General features: G+C 53.4%; 1 protein-coding gene across 1 annotated transcript; it reads left to right on the forward strand.

Moving 5' to 3' along the window:
- The first annotated feature begins 42 nt into the window (after positions 1-42).
- PCARE (photoreceptor cilium actin regulator) lies at positions 43-9,596 on the forward strand. Its single transcript, XM_024552836.3, has 2 exons — positions 43-3,971; positions 8,219-9,596. The coding sequence occupies exons 1-2, from the start codon at positions 301-303 to the stop codon at positions 8,397-8,399; spliced, it is 3,852 nt and encodes a 1,283-aa protein (XP_024408604.2). The 5' UTR covers positions 43-300; the 3' UTR covers positions 8,400-9,596.
- The last annotated feature ends 3,581 nt before the right edge of the window (positions 9,597-13,177 follow it).

Genomic DNA, 13,177 nt, shown 5'->3' on the forward strand with positions numbered 1-13,177 from the left:
CAAAACACAGGCCCCTAATCCATGAGCCTGAGGTCCTTTACATTGCGCTGCTGCTCACTAACTGCAGAGGATCCCAAGTTAGAGCAGCAGACGACAGCGGGCACCACCACCCCTACACAGTGGGGCCTGGGAAGTAAGAAAGCTCGTGCCGCACTGAGGACACGGCACCATGGACTCCAAAGGGTTCTGGCCTGGAAATTGCCTGGATGGACTAGTAAGACCGCCTCTTGCTGCTCTTTCGAATATGATTCTGTGGAAATTATGAAGGTAGCGGGTGGGAGATGACTGCAGGCTGACACCATGGGGTGTGCACCTTCCCACAGCAACATTGTTAACAGTGTGGCTAAGAGTAGCATCCAGTTTTTTAAAAAGCCCAAAGCAATTCTGCCAGGGAGAAGTCAGGGGGACAGTGAAAGATGTCCCGTCCCTTTGCTGGCTCAAAGCTCCACCTGCTGTGATTCTGGGGGGATCTTGTCCCAGGGACAAAAGCCAACAGAGGTGCAGCTGGATCCCAGATGGACCCAAACCATGGCTGAAGATTCCACTGCCAGCAAAAAGAAAGATCTGGAAGGACTGATCTCAGAAACCAAAACTTCCCCATCCCAGCTGAACAAATCACAAAGCCACATGGCTAAGGACATTCCATTCAAGACACAGAGCTCCCACGAGTCACGAGGGGCGGCCTTTTCTGAAGAAGAGAATGCAGGAAGTATTACCCATGAGGCCTCCCTGTGGGAGAGGGAGCCAAAATGCCACAGGTCAGGGCAACAAGGTCTTCGTTGCCAGACCACCCTCCTTGCTCCGGGGTCCAAAGGCAAAGTGGACTTTCCTGAGCCCCTAGTGACAGCCCACCAGCATGCTTACACCTATCTGCACTCCTGCCTCTCCAAGTACGAGGCAGTTCTGAGCCTCACTCATCAAGCCACGCAGACCCAGGAGCTGCTGCAGCCCATGGTCAGCCTCCTGCTGCTATGCTGTGATGAGGTCAACCAGCTCTTGGGAGAGATCTCCAAGGATGGAGAATTGCTCCTCCGGGAAGTTAGGGAGGATCTGGCTTGGCCGTTGAAGAAAGGGGAGCCCCAGGAGCAGCCAGATCTCTTGCCACAGCTCCTGCAGTACACAGTCAGCAGGCTGCAGGGGCTCAGTGGCACGGTGGCCTCACTCACCAGTGGCTTCCTGGAGGGCTCCAGCAGCTACCTACAAGCCGCTGCAATCCACTTGGGAAACACGCTGAGCACAAAGAGGGGTGTGGATGCACGCCTCCTACAGGCTCTGGGGCAGCTGGAGAGCTTGGCGAGCGGCCACAGTGACCCTGGGGTGCAGGGTCTACCCCTATGCTCTGAGGACAGTGGCATCGGTGCAGATAGTGAGCCTGTGCACCTGGTGGACAAGCTGGGCCAGCAAGCCAGCTGGGACCTAACGCCAGAGCCTGCAGACTGGAAGCTAGGGACTTCACCCCCAGTGGAGGCCAGGCTATTGGGACATACCTGGCAGCAAAGCCCTGTCTGGATGGGTTCGGACAGACCCCAGGACTGCCCACTTTCAAGGCCTCTTGTGGCAAAGGTTCAGCCAGTGGCAGAGGGTGGAGCAGGGAGTCTAGGCCCCGCCTGCTCAGGCCCAGAAAATGCTGTCTCCAGGCCCCTGGGGGTAGGCAAAAGCAATTCCTGTGACTCCTCTGGGGCCGGGATCTCTGTGGAAGCACATCTTTCTAAAGGCTCCGGGTTGATGGGTGCTCCATCCCTCAGCGAAGAGGAAGACAGGAGCACAGAGGAGGAGGAAGACGATTTCCATCCCAGGCCGCAGTCTTCTCCTCCTGGACCATTTCAGCCATACCCCAGGGGGCTTAGGAGCCTCCAAGCCCAGGAAATGATTCTGAAGATGAAGGAAGCAATCAGTGAAAGGATCAAGTTTGTCCCTGTGTCCACTGGGCACCAGGACTGGGCTGAGGAGGAGGAGAGGACAGTGGCCCCACCAAGACCTAGCACGGTCAGTGGTAGCTGGAGGGCCCCTGTCAGGCAGAGGAGGTCCCAGTCAGAGGGGTGTCTTAAGAGCCACGTGGAGGAGCCCACCCTCCAGGAGCTGCAGCGGGTCCAGAGAGACCTCAGCCAGAGGCTGGAGGCATTCTACTCCCTGGGCACCCGACCGCAGGAGCTGAGCAGGGATCAGGTTCTGCAGTCCAGAGCAGCTTCTTGGAAGCCCGACAGCCACCACAGGGCCACCCCAAGTAGCCCCATCAGCAAGCTGAAGGCATCTCTGACCAAGAACTTCAGCATTTTGCCAAGTCAGGACAAGAGCATTTTGCAGAAATGCAGTCCCCGCCCTGAGGGGGAACAGCCCTGGCAGGGGGAAGCTGAGGGGTTTCCAAATGCCACCCCATCAGGGCAGAGGGCCAGGGAGGCTCCCAGAGCTGAGGACTGGGATGTCAGGGGCCATCCCCCCAGGACATCAGTCAAGAAACTCATTGAAACGTTCAGTTCCAGTGAGAATCTGCAGACCCTGGGGGAGTCCAAAGACTCTGGGCCGAGCCCCTGCCACAGGAAGTGGGGGGTCCCCATCATGCCCCCCAGATTTCCCATTTACAGGGGGCTTGCCCCTTTGTATCCAAAGCCCCGAATTTCTCCTGCAGTGCGCAGAGGGTATCTCAGGGGGGGCTCAGGCTGCAGGCCTGCAGCCCCTGCCTTTCCCCCTCTGCAGGCAGCACCCATGAGTGAGGAGCTCCACGGAGAAACGGAGGGGGAGGACCCAGAGCACCTCCCTCCACCACCTCTGGAAATCCTGATGGACAAATCATTCATTGCTCTGGAGCCCCCCGAAAGCAGCAAGACAACAGGGAGCTCTCCTGAAGGGACCCACATGCCAAGGCTGGCAGAGGCTGGCCCTGACAGGAAAACATGGATGTCTCCAAAGCTAAGAGCCTCCGTGAGTCCCACTGACCTGCTACCCAGCAGGAGCACTGCCACCCCTACTGGGCCCTGCAGCACAGGGCCAGTGAGCAGCGAGAGCGGCTGCAGTCCTGGAATACTGGCCTTGGACCTCAACCACCCCTCAGCAATGAGCCCAAACCCAGAGGAGGAGGGCAGTGAGGCTCAGAGCCAGGCACACGTGGCCAGACCTGCAAGCCTCTCCAGGCAGCCCAGGAGGGCAGGTGCCGGGCACCACCCCAGCCACATCGCCAGGCAGCTCAGGGCCTCGGAACCCAGCCTGCCCAGACCAACTCAAGGGCCACATTCTTCTGAAGCCCCAAGGAAGATCCAAGAGAGAAGCTCCCCACTGGTCAGGAAGGCCTCTCCTACAAGGGCACCCAGAGCAGACAAGAGGCACCCGAGCCTGCCCTCGTCTAACAGACCTGCTCAGCCAAGCGTCCGCTCTGTGCATGGGTCCCCCAGCCCAACAGTCAGCCCTCTGGCGAGCCCCAGGGCACTGAGCCCCCCAACAGTAACAAAAGGGGCGCCCCCGCCACCCCAGTACAACCTGCCCGGCCTTCCCCCTGAGAGCTCACTTGCTCAGCACAAGATCCCCAACCCCCCTACCCAGCACACAGAAGCAAGTTCCCCTGCCTCTGGCCCCTCCCCATCCCCACCGTTGTCCCTGCCACAGGAACAAAAGGAAGAAAGAGACTCTGAAAATGGTCGGGCAGCCACATCCAAAGCATCTCGGAACACTCGGGCCCTATTCTGCCCAGCCACCTCCTCTCTGTTTGAAGCCAAATCACCATTCTCAACAACCCACCCAGTCACCCCATTACTGCCACCTGAAGCTGGAGGCCCTCGGGGGGCCCCCACAGGATGCTGGAGAGGCAGCTCAGGGCCACGACCGAGGTGGGGCTCACAGCGGGGAATGGCTCTGTGTGCCCTCAACCCTCAGCCCTTCATCAGACGTACAGTCTCTGACCGCCAGCCGGGCGTTCGCCTTCACCTGCCTGTCCCGGGTGCCACCAGCAACGCTCTCGAACCCCAGCTTGGCCACAGCAGGTAAGGGGAGTGTCCGGGGCCAGCGCCTTCAGGTACTGGAACAGAGCCAATGGGCCCTTAGGATCATCTGAGTCAATAACTTTCAAACTGTGCTCCAAGATGACAGGCAATTAGCAAAAAGGGTCTAGGAATGTCCAGCCTCCCCCCACCACTCCCCCCCCAAACTCTGAGCAACTGTGCTTTCATTTGTCACTCATTTCAGGTTCTTGAGGTCTTAATTGAAAAGAGGTTCTGCTAGATTAAAAGTCTAAAACAATCAAGTCAGTCTAGCCACACACAGCCCTTTCTTTAATGGGCGGGGGGGGGGGGGGTGGGGTGGGGGGGGGTGGCTGAGATAAAGGGACTTGGCCTCCTAGTGGAGTCGCTGTCACTCTGCCCAGAACCAGCAGCCCGATCGTTTGCATCTAGGTGGGAAGTCCTCAAACGCGGAGTCCTAGCACCCCTTTAGAGTCTTACAAATTGTCGAGAACCCAACAGCCTTTGTGTATGTGGGTCGGACCCGTCACTTTTTACTGTGTTAGTAGTTCAAATGAAGAAATATTGGAAATGTTTATTAATTAATTTTTGAAAGCAAACACGACCCCATTATATGTTAGCATGAATAATATATTCTTATGAGAGTTAACTATGTTTTCCACAACAAAAAAATGCAGCGAGGCGTGGCACTGTCTTACATTTTTGCAAATCTCCTTAGTGCGTGGCTTCACAGAAAGACGCTAGATCCTCAGATCTGTTTCTGCACTCTGCTGTGGTATCACACATCACGTAGACAGCCAAACTCCACTGTACACTCATGGAAGAATGAGTGAAAAGGGGAAATAATATCTTAGTATTACTATTGAAATAGTTTTGACCCCATAGACCCCCTCCACAAGTGTCTCGGGGACGCCCTGGGGACATGCCTGGAGATGTGCAGTATAAATGTTTAGCTTCCCCACCCCCCCGGAGACCTGCCCTCACTTCTCTTCCAGTCCAGCCTCATCTCCACGCCCCCTGCAGAAGTTTGGAGAGTAAGAACGAGAGTCTTCATTAGCACTGAGAACCAGCATCCAGGAGAAGGGTTAACATCCTTCCCCTGGGCAGACCGAGTTTGTTTGTTTTTTAACTGAACGATTTTGAGAGAGAAAGGGAGAGACATCGATTTGTTGTTCCACGTATTTATGTATTCATTGGTGGCTTCTTGTATGTGCCCTGACCAGGGATTGAACCCTCAACCTTGGTATATTGGGTTGATGCTCTATAACCAACCGAGATACCCAGCCAGGGCCTGGCATGGGCCAGGAGTCAGAGAACGGTCTGCAGAGCGTTGAGCAGACTGGATGCTCAAATGGCTGTTTTGCAGACTATGTGGAGAAATGTGTCTTTTCCAGACTGTGGCATGGCAGGGAAAATGTAAATCTGAGGCCTATTAGAGATGAACACTTATCAATGAGTCTGGATCACAGATCAGACAAAGCTCAACCGGCACCAGCCCTCGCTCTCTCTTCATTGCCTGCGATTGTGTAAACCAGCAGTTAACTTCTGCCACACTGATACGTGCTAGAGACCTCCCCATCTGTCAAGGCATAAGTGGTAATTTCTTTTTATTTTTTTACAAAGTACTCGGCAGTCAATTTTAAATAAAGATATTATCTAGGGAAAGTCATGCATTATTATAGTTATATAAACTTCCCTAGCCACCTGAAAGAAAGGAAGTATTGATTATTTTTGCAAGAATCTTAATGTAACATTGCTCTTTTCTTAAGTCTGAAATGAGCCTCCTACAGCACAGCGCCTTCCATCTGAGAACCTCCGTGAATGTTAATGCATCATTCCTCACACTAGCCACTTATTCAGTTATTAGATTTCTAAAACGGTGCCCTTCAGGAGAAAAACTGGAAAAAAAAGGACAATAAAATGGCATTAATTAAAAATACTAACATTTTAAAACACTGGGAGCAATAATAAAACAACATAAAATTGTTCAGGAAGACAATGACGCCCTTGTCTCAGGCGTTTCCCCAGAAAAGGGCAGCCTGAACGGTTGTTTTAGGTCCTAAGTCTCAGTACTTGGAGACATTGGGGTGAGGGGCGCGGTGGTTGTAGCTAGAAAGAGCAAGGAGGTTCATAAACAGGCCGCTGCCCAGGCCACGTGGAAGGTCTCACAATGGCTCACACCCATTCCCCTGTCTCCTGGTAAGACCACACCGCTGAGCTGTTCCCAGCTGTGAAGCTTCTATGGGTGTGAGGGGAGAGTGCTCACCCCCCCACCCCCCCAGCCCCCCACTCAACCCTGGGAAGTTGGCATCTGGAGCAGAAGCATGCCGGCTACAAGAACGCTGAGCTTCTCCACTGTGTAGATGGCACGCATTTGTTTTCCTGCCCTCCTGCCTAAGGGAAACTGTACCAGGAAACGGACCCTGCAACAAGCCAACCAGCCTGTGCCAGAGCCAGAAACCGCTCAGACCCGGCTGGTTCCCCCAGCAGGACTTGCAGGGACAGACACAACCACACCTGTGAGATCTCACCACCAAGGCAGGCTCACAGGATGAACCAGCCCGCAGCTGGTGTTACCCCTCTCAGGTCATCCCGTGCCAGGCGCCAGCCCCACTCGCAGAAAAATGACGACATTCATTATCTTCCCGATCTTCGGGCTCAGGGGCTTGGGAAGAGTCCCTGGAGGTGTACCCAGGCACCTCAGTTACTGAGCTCCAGCTGTCACTCATGTGTTGAATCCCCCAGTGGAGGTGCATGTCCCTAGGTCTCTGCATGCTGGGGCACTGTGAATATCCAAGAAGGGTCCAGACGTTTTCCCCTAAGTGCGGTGCTCTTCGTCTTTGCCAGGACTGGTCCCCCAGGCAAGGTCTCTCTACAGAACCCCCCCCCACTTCCTGGGTCAGACTACCTGGGCAGCCTGCATAATAGAACTCACAGAATAGTCAAGAACGCACTATGACAGGCAGAGTGAAGGGCCTTCTGCTCTGTGCATGTGGGGGCTGGGTCTGACCCTGGCCCTACGGTGCCTGACTGATCAAGGGGCCCAGACCTTCAGGCAGCAGCCCCAAGCATCCTTTCTAGGTGTGACTTCCTATTCATGCAACAAAGCAGCACCAGAGCGGCAGCTGGCCATTTATTGAGTACTTGTCACACGGTAGTTATCATTCTAAGAGCTTTACACGATGCTAGTTAACATTCTAAGAGCTTTACACGCTTCACCCAGTACTGATACCTTTGAGCACCCCGTGAGATGGGTACTACTATTACCTTCCCTTTACAAAAAAGAGAATTGAAGAGATTAATTAACTTGCTACAGGTCCCACAGCTAGTCGGCGGAAGAGCCAAGACTTCAGCCCAGACAGCCAGACTCCAGCCTCCCTGCAGTAATGGTATGGCTAGCCTGTCAGCACACGGCCCATGTGGCTTTCTGAGCTGGTACCCTCCTGGCCCAAGCCTGCTCCATGCTTGTGACTACCCTCCATTCTGTGTTCCCAGCACATACTGGGTGTCCTTCTCCACTCAAAACCCCTCTCACCATAGCACTCAGCAGCCAGGAGGGTCTGTTCTAGCCACAGGCCAGCCCTGGGCCAAGCAGTTTCCATTTGACGCCATTCAGGAAGACGGTGGCAACGGAGCAAAGCATGGTGGGTTTGGGTGGGTTTGGGGCGGAGGGTTGGCTGTCATTGTTAGTATTGGTTGTTTTTTTAATTGATTTTAGGGGGAGAGAGAGAAAGACATAGATTTGTTGTTCCACTTATTTATGCATTCATGGGTTGCTTCTTGTATGTGCCCTAACCAGGGATCGAACCCACAACCTTGGCGTATTGAGACAATGCTCCAACCAACTAAGCTACCCAGCCAGGGTGTGGGTGTTGTTTTTAATTCAACTAGCTGAGCCTAGCCCTTTATTAAATTAGAAGCACTTCAAAAACAAACACAAAATAGAGGCCTGCTCCCAGAGCTCCTGAGGGAGCGGCTCTGTTCAGAGCAGCAGGATCCTGGGCGAGAGGAAGAACAGGCCTCAGCCTGTCCATCGAAACGCCCCAGAGCCTGGCTTCCACACTGCCCCACCCGGCCTCAGTGGGCAAGCACCAGGACAGCACCAGCTGGGCAGGCCTGATACAGAGAGGCAGAGGCCAGGCACCAGGGCTCCACCAGGCCTGTGGGAGGGACAGGCTGGGAGGGACAGAGAGGCAGAATGGAGAGCAGGGGCAGGGGCCAGAGGAACAATAGAGCACTGTTTGATCTGCACCCATACTTTCTCTTGGCAGCGGCAGTGAGGAGAGCCCCAAGAAGGACACAGAGCTGTGGAGCAGCCCCTGTGCCCCAGAACTGAAGGGCGGCGGCCGGGCTGCATCTCCCCCCGAGCTCTGCGTGCTGGGCCACAGGCTGCAACGGGATACCAGTGCCGGCCGCACCCAGGACAAGTCCCAGCAGAAGGAAGTGGCCTGACCAGCAAAGGGGGAGGCCAACCACACTCCTCCTAAGGTGTCCTGGGAAGGCCTGGAAGGTGCACTGCCCAGCAGGTCTGCTGAACTATAAACATTCACTGTTTTGGGTCCTAGCTCCTGGTTTGCCTTGGGGTCCAAAAGTGAACCATAACTTTGGATCCCGCAATGGCACTCTTAATCTTTCAAGTACTGGCCTTAATTTAGAGGAAACACGAGTTTCATACTTGATGGGCCGGGTGTTGTCCCTGCGTCAGCCCCCTGAAGTCACTTCATCCTCACCACAATACAGGAGGCAGATAGCATTCTCCTGGTTTTGTGGGTAAGAAACCAAAGCGCCCCCACCCAGTGACTTGCCTGAGGTCACACAGCAAACATTTGAACGGGTGTAGGGGTATAGAATCCATTGTCTTCCATCACGTCTCACTGCTCCTGAGCATCCCGTCACTCCATCTGCCTCAAACATATTGTTGTGCAAAGGGTCGGAAAGCTTTGTTTTTTTAAGGTTAAACACTGGCACAGCATGCAAGTCCCCAAGATGAGCTTTGATTAGAAATTGGTTGCTCCAGTGATGAGAGCCCACCCCCTTTCCTGCTTCTCCTCCTTCTGCAGCTCAGCACCACAGCCCAAAAGACAAAGTTCCCAGCCCACTCAAGCAGCCGCATCACCTCTCAAGCTAAGCATGTCTCAGAGACGTGTCTCATGTGCTCTGCCCTACGCGTCCACATGCCTCTCAGACTGAGTGGGCACGACCAAGCCTCCCAAACAAGGCAGCCTATTCTCCAAGCGCCATGGGGGCTGGGGCTCAGAGGGGTGTGTGGGTAAGGTCCCTTGTACACGTGCCATCTCCCCCAGAGGCTTCTCAGCCACCTCGCAGGGTCACCTATCTGGGTCACCTGCAGAATTTCTGCTGGAGTTGAAATTGAAGTGAAGAATGAGCGTTTGTGCCAAAAAGTTGCTGCTGCCAACGAGCTAGATATTCGCCGCAGATCCTGGAAATTTTCCATTGGGGGCTGTGGAGAGCTTTCTATTCAGAAAAGAATTTGCAGTCATCGGGTGACTCAATGGGTTGTCACAAGACAAGAATTCTCACTCACGGGCTAGAACTAAGAGGCAACCCTCCAGATCTGCTGCAAAGCTGATTTTTTCAGTTTGGGAAAATTATAGACATCAGGTCCTTTTTTGTTGAAATAAAACCTGACACAAGAGCTTGTTTAACTGGGTCCTAGGGCCTAAGTGGCCTCCTCTGCGGTAGGCATGAGTCCAAGGTAATGAATCCCATCTTGATGTGTCCAGTTATTAAAGTAGGGGTGACAGGGATCAACTCTTCAAAGGCACCCAAGGAACAGTGACTGAACCACCAAGAGGGGCCCGACTGACCCCTGTTGGGAAATGTCTGTGTACACCCCCCTCTGTGTGCCCGTTTGCTGGTAGCTGCACTAATCAGCACAGCAGAGCTCGGGCGGCAGCAGGGCAGGTTCTGACTCCCAGCCACACCCATGAGCGTGTGGGTGGGCCCTGGGAACTGCCTGGGCTGCAGGAAATGGGAGGACGTCCAGCTGCCCAGGCAGGGCAGGGCTGAGGTAAATGTGTGAGAACATCTGGTTTAGGAAACCTGCTTGGTACAGAGCTGGGCAGCCTATCCACATGGTTAGGCCTGCAGCATGGGCAATAGGGTGAGGCTGGGGGCTGGGGGCTGGGTAGGCTGAGCACGCAGGAAGCAAGCAGTAGGGAGCCCACCTTGGGCCAGAGTTTAGGGGTGGGATTCCTGGAGGTCTGAGGAAAGGAAGCAGAGCCCCAGCTGCCGGAAGACTGGACAGGGGCATGGTTGATAAGACTGGGACACAACACAGAGGTATGACCACAGGGACAATAAAAAGTCCAGTGACTAGAACCAGGATAGAAGCGGGGGCCAGATCCACACACAGGTAAAATGGGTCTCAGTGTGCAGCCCAGGCCACCCTGAATGGGCCTCGTCTTAGAGGTTGAGGCTGGCTTGAGTGCATAGGTGGGAGCTGAGTGCACAGGTGGGAGCTGAGTGCACCCAGCTGCGGCAATGAGAGCTGCAGATGGGAGCTAGGCGGCGAATTCTATCACGGAGGGGGTCCGTGTCAGACAAACACCCGGAAGAGTCTGGAATGAGCCACTGCTGGTCTCCCAGAGTGAGCCTGGTGGGAGGCTCTTTGAGACGAAGATCTGCCCTGCCCCCAAGCTGGGCTGCTCGCAGCAGCCAACACCCACCCTCCGGAGCTGCAGGCTGGATGCCTGCCATCGGCCAAAAGCAGTTCATGCCTCCTCATCCCTCCGCATTGCTGAGCACCCACCTGTGCCAGGACAGTGCTGGGCTCTGCCTTGTATCCCCACGTGCAATGAGAGGTCCCAGGAGCCTTCAGGCTCAGGCAACAGGGACAACAAGCTCCTGTATACATACTGTTGCCAAAGGACCCAAAGGCTTCAAGAGTCCCAAATCAGCTTCCCTGGGGCCGATAGGAAGGGGTTGCGAAAGCTAAGGAGCTGGGAGGCAGTAAAGGTGAAGTAGGGCCAAGCCGGCCTTGAGCTGATGAGTCCAAGCTGTGTTTTTTTGGCTACCATCCTAACTACCAGATTTAGCTCAAATTATTTGCAAATTAGGCTCTGTACAAAGAAATTAAATTTACTGCCATGGACCACTTATGTGGCGTCACCCCAATTTCGGGCCTTCTGGAGACCTGGCCTTTCTTTCACCAAACTCTTGCCTTGGGGAGCACACTGCCGGTGGCCATGGGGACAAGCCCAATTCCACAGCTTCTCAGGTGGGTCACTCTTACCTTCCCCTCAAGAACCTCGTCCTTGCTCAGCTCAATCTGCTTCTGTGCTCAAGGGAGAAGGGAAGGCAGGTTTTTTGCTTTGTTTTGTCTCTTTAAATGAATTAAACCATGGACCCAACCCATGGAGGACTCAAGAGCCTGTGCTTTATCTCCATGGGGTTAGAAACCAAGGAGGAATGTGGGGTAGAAAGACAAAAGGGAGTCCACCACAGGAGATCCATTTAAAGGTACATAAAACACCCATATTTTTATTTGGGCCAACTCCCCTGGATGGGGGAGCTTACTGCCTTCTTCTCCACACCCACGAGGACCTCCAACAGCAGAGAGGGGGTGCTCAGCCAGCTCTTCCTCCAACACTTCAGCCACTTAGCAAAAAGTTCAGCCCCAGAGGGAAACACAACTCTCTGGTTTCATCAAAAGGATTCATGAAGAATAAAAACAACTATAATATTCTGGAGGAACAGTGATAGCTTTTTCAAGTATAAATACAACCTCAAAGCTGAACTGTAGGTTGGGTCTGAGCGGTTGTTTACCATAAACAGCACCTATTTTCCTTCCCCACATCATATACCCAGTTCAGAACCTAAAGTAATCCATGTGGAGAGAAAGTGCAGACAGACCGAAGAGACTTTTTTCTCTTTATGAAGAGCCTATGTTTGACAAGACTTGCCTCATAAACCCTACAATGGGAATGTAAGGGATTTTGAGAAATATATTCTTTTTTTCTAAAATAAACCCGTGATTTGCATGTATCGGGGAGACAGTGCAGTGAATTGTCTCAACATGTTTGTCAACTGATCATCTGGTTGATGGTTTCCAGGCTGCCAACACCCACCCCATTGTCCCAAGGCAACCTTTTCAAAGAGAATCTATTTTTTAAGTAGCTCTGTCACAAAGTCAGTGTTCTGAGCCTGCGTTAACACAACATGTCAGACTGTGCTGTGCGTTACTCCCTGCGCCCCCCTGGAGTTGAAGCAAAGCTCCATCAATCCATCCAGACGGTTTTATGAACTGTAATTAAAGATGCAGAGGAGCGAACAGCTAATTCGCTCAGCACTCTAACTTTTTGAAGGACCCTGGGCACTGCCGGCCTGAAGACACTCAGGGACTTCAGCAAGTGACTTGGCTGATAGTCTGTGGGCCCTGCATCAGGCGGCTGTAGAATTCAACGGATCTAGCAGCCCAGGTTTGGAATGCTGTGATCCCAGCCAGACATCTGTTCCGGCTGGAGGGATGGCACTAGCGGGTCTCAGGGGACGCCCCCAGACAAACTGGATGCGCCTACACTGGAGGAGGAAGAAAGAAACAAGGAGGAGGAGAATGAAGGAGGAGTGCAGTGAATGGGACAGTCACCCTTGGGAGCCAGAGCTGACCACACTCATCACGGTTGGAATAGGGACACCTTCATCACCCCGCTCTGAGACCCAGCTTCTTTCCCAAACCATCTTTCGAGCCACCTTGGGGAACTGAACTCATAGTCTCTCTGCCATTTTTGTTTGTAGTGTTCATCTCTGGCCCTTGAAGATTGTGATCGAGAGCAGAACCCAGGGCCATTTTCTCCTCCTTCTAGATCTGCGCTTGGATCCTCGCGGGAAGTTAGAAACAGCTGTGAAACTCAGCTTGCGCTGACTTCCATCTCTGAAGGATTCCGTGTCTCTCAAGGTGGAAAGACTCGAAAACATTTTGCTTCCAATCACAACTACATTACGTCAAGTATACCAAACAGGAAAAAAACAAAAACAAATTAAGCTTCAGAAGCTCCCATTTGCTCTCGTACTGAGCCATGGATGACCTGCCAGTCGGGTGGTTCCGACGACCTTAGTGCCTTCTGAGCGGCAGGTCTGACTGGGATGAGGCTGCAGGTAAGAATGATCCCTTTCCTCTGTGGCAACACTACATTTTCAAAACACAATTATCTGCATTATTTTATTAGATCATTTAAAAATCCTAGTCTACGGAAAAGCAAGTTGTTTTC

The sequence above is a fragment of the Desmodus rotundus genome, chromosome 5 (assembly GCF_022682495.2).
Source record: "Desmodus rotundus isolate HL8 chromosome 5, HLdesRot8A.1, whole genome shotgun sequence".
Classification (NCBI taxonomy): Eukaryota; Metazoa; Chordata; class Mammalia; order Chiroptera; family Phyllostomidae; genus Desmodus; species Desmodus rotundus.

Coding starts and splice junctions, on each gene's coding strand:
- PCARE (XM_024552836.3), top strand. CDS start 301: ATGGGGTGTGCACCTTCCCACAGCAACATTGTTAACAGTGTGGCTAAG. Junction 3,972..8,218: donor CCCCAGCTTGGCCACAGCAG/GTAAGGGGAGTG, acceptor TTCTCTTGGCAG/CGGCAGTGAGGAGAGCCCCA.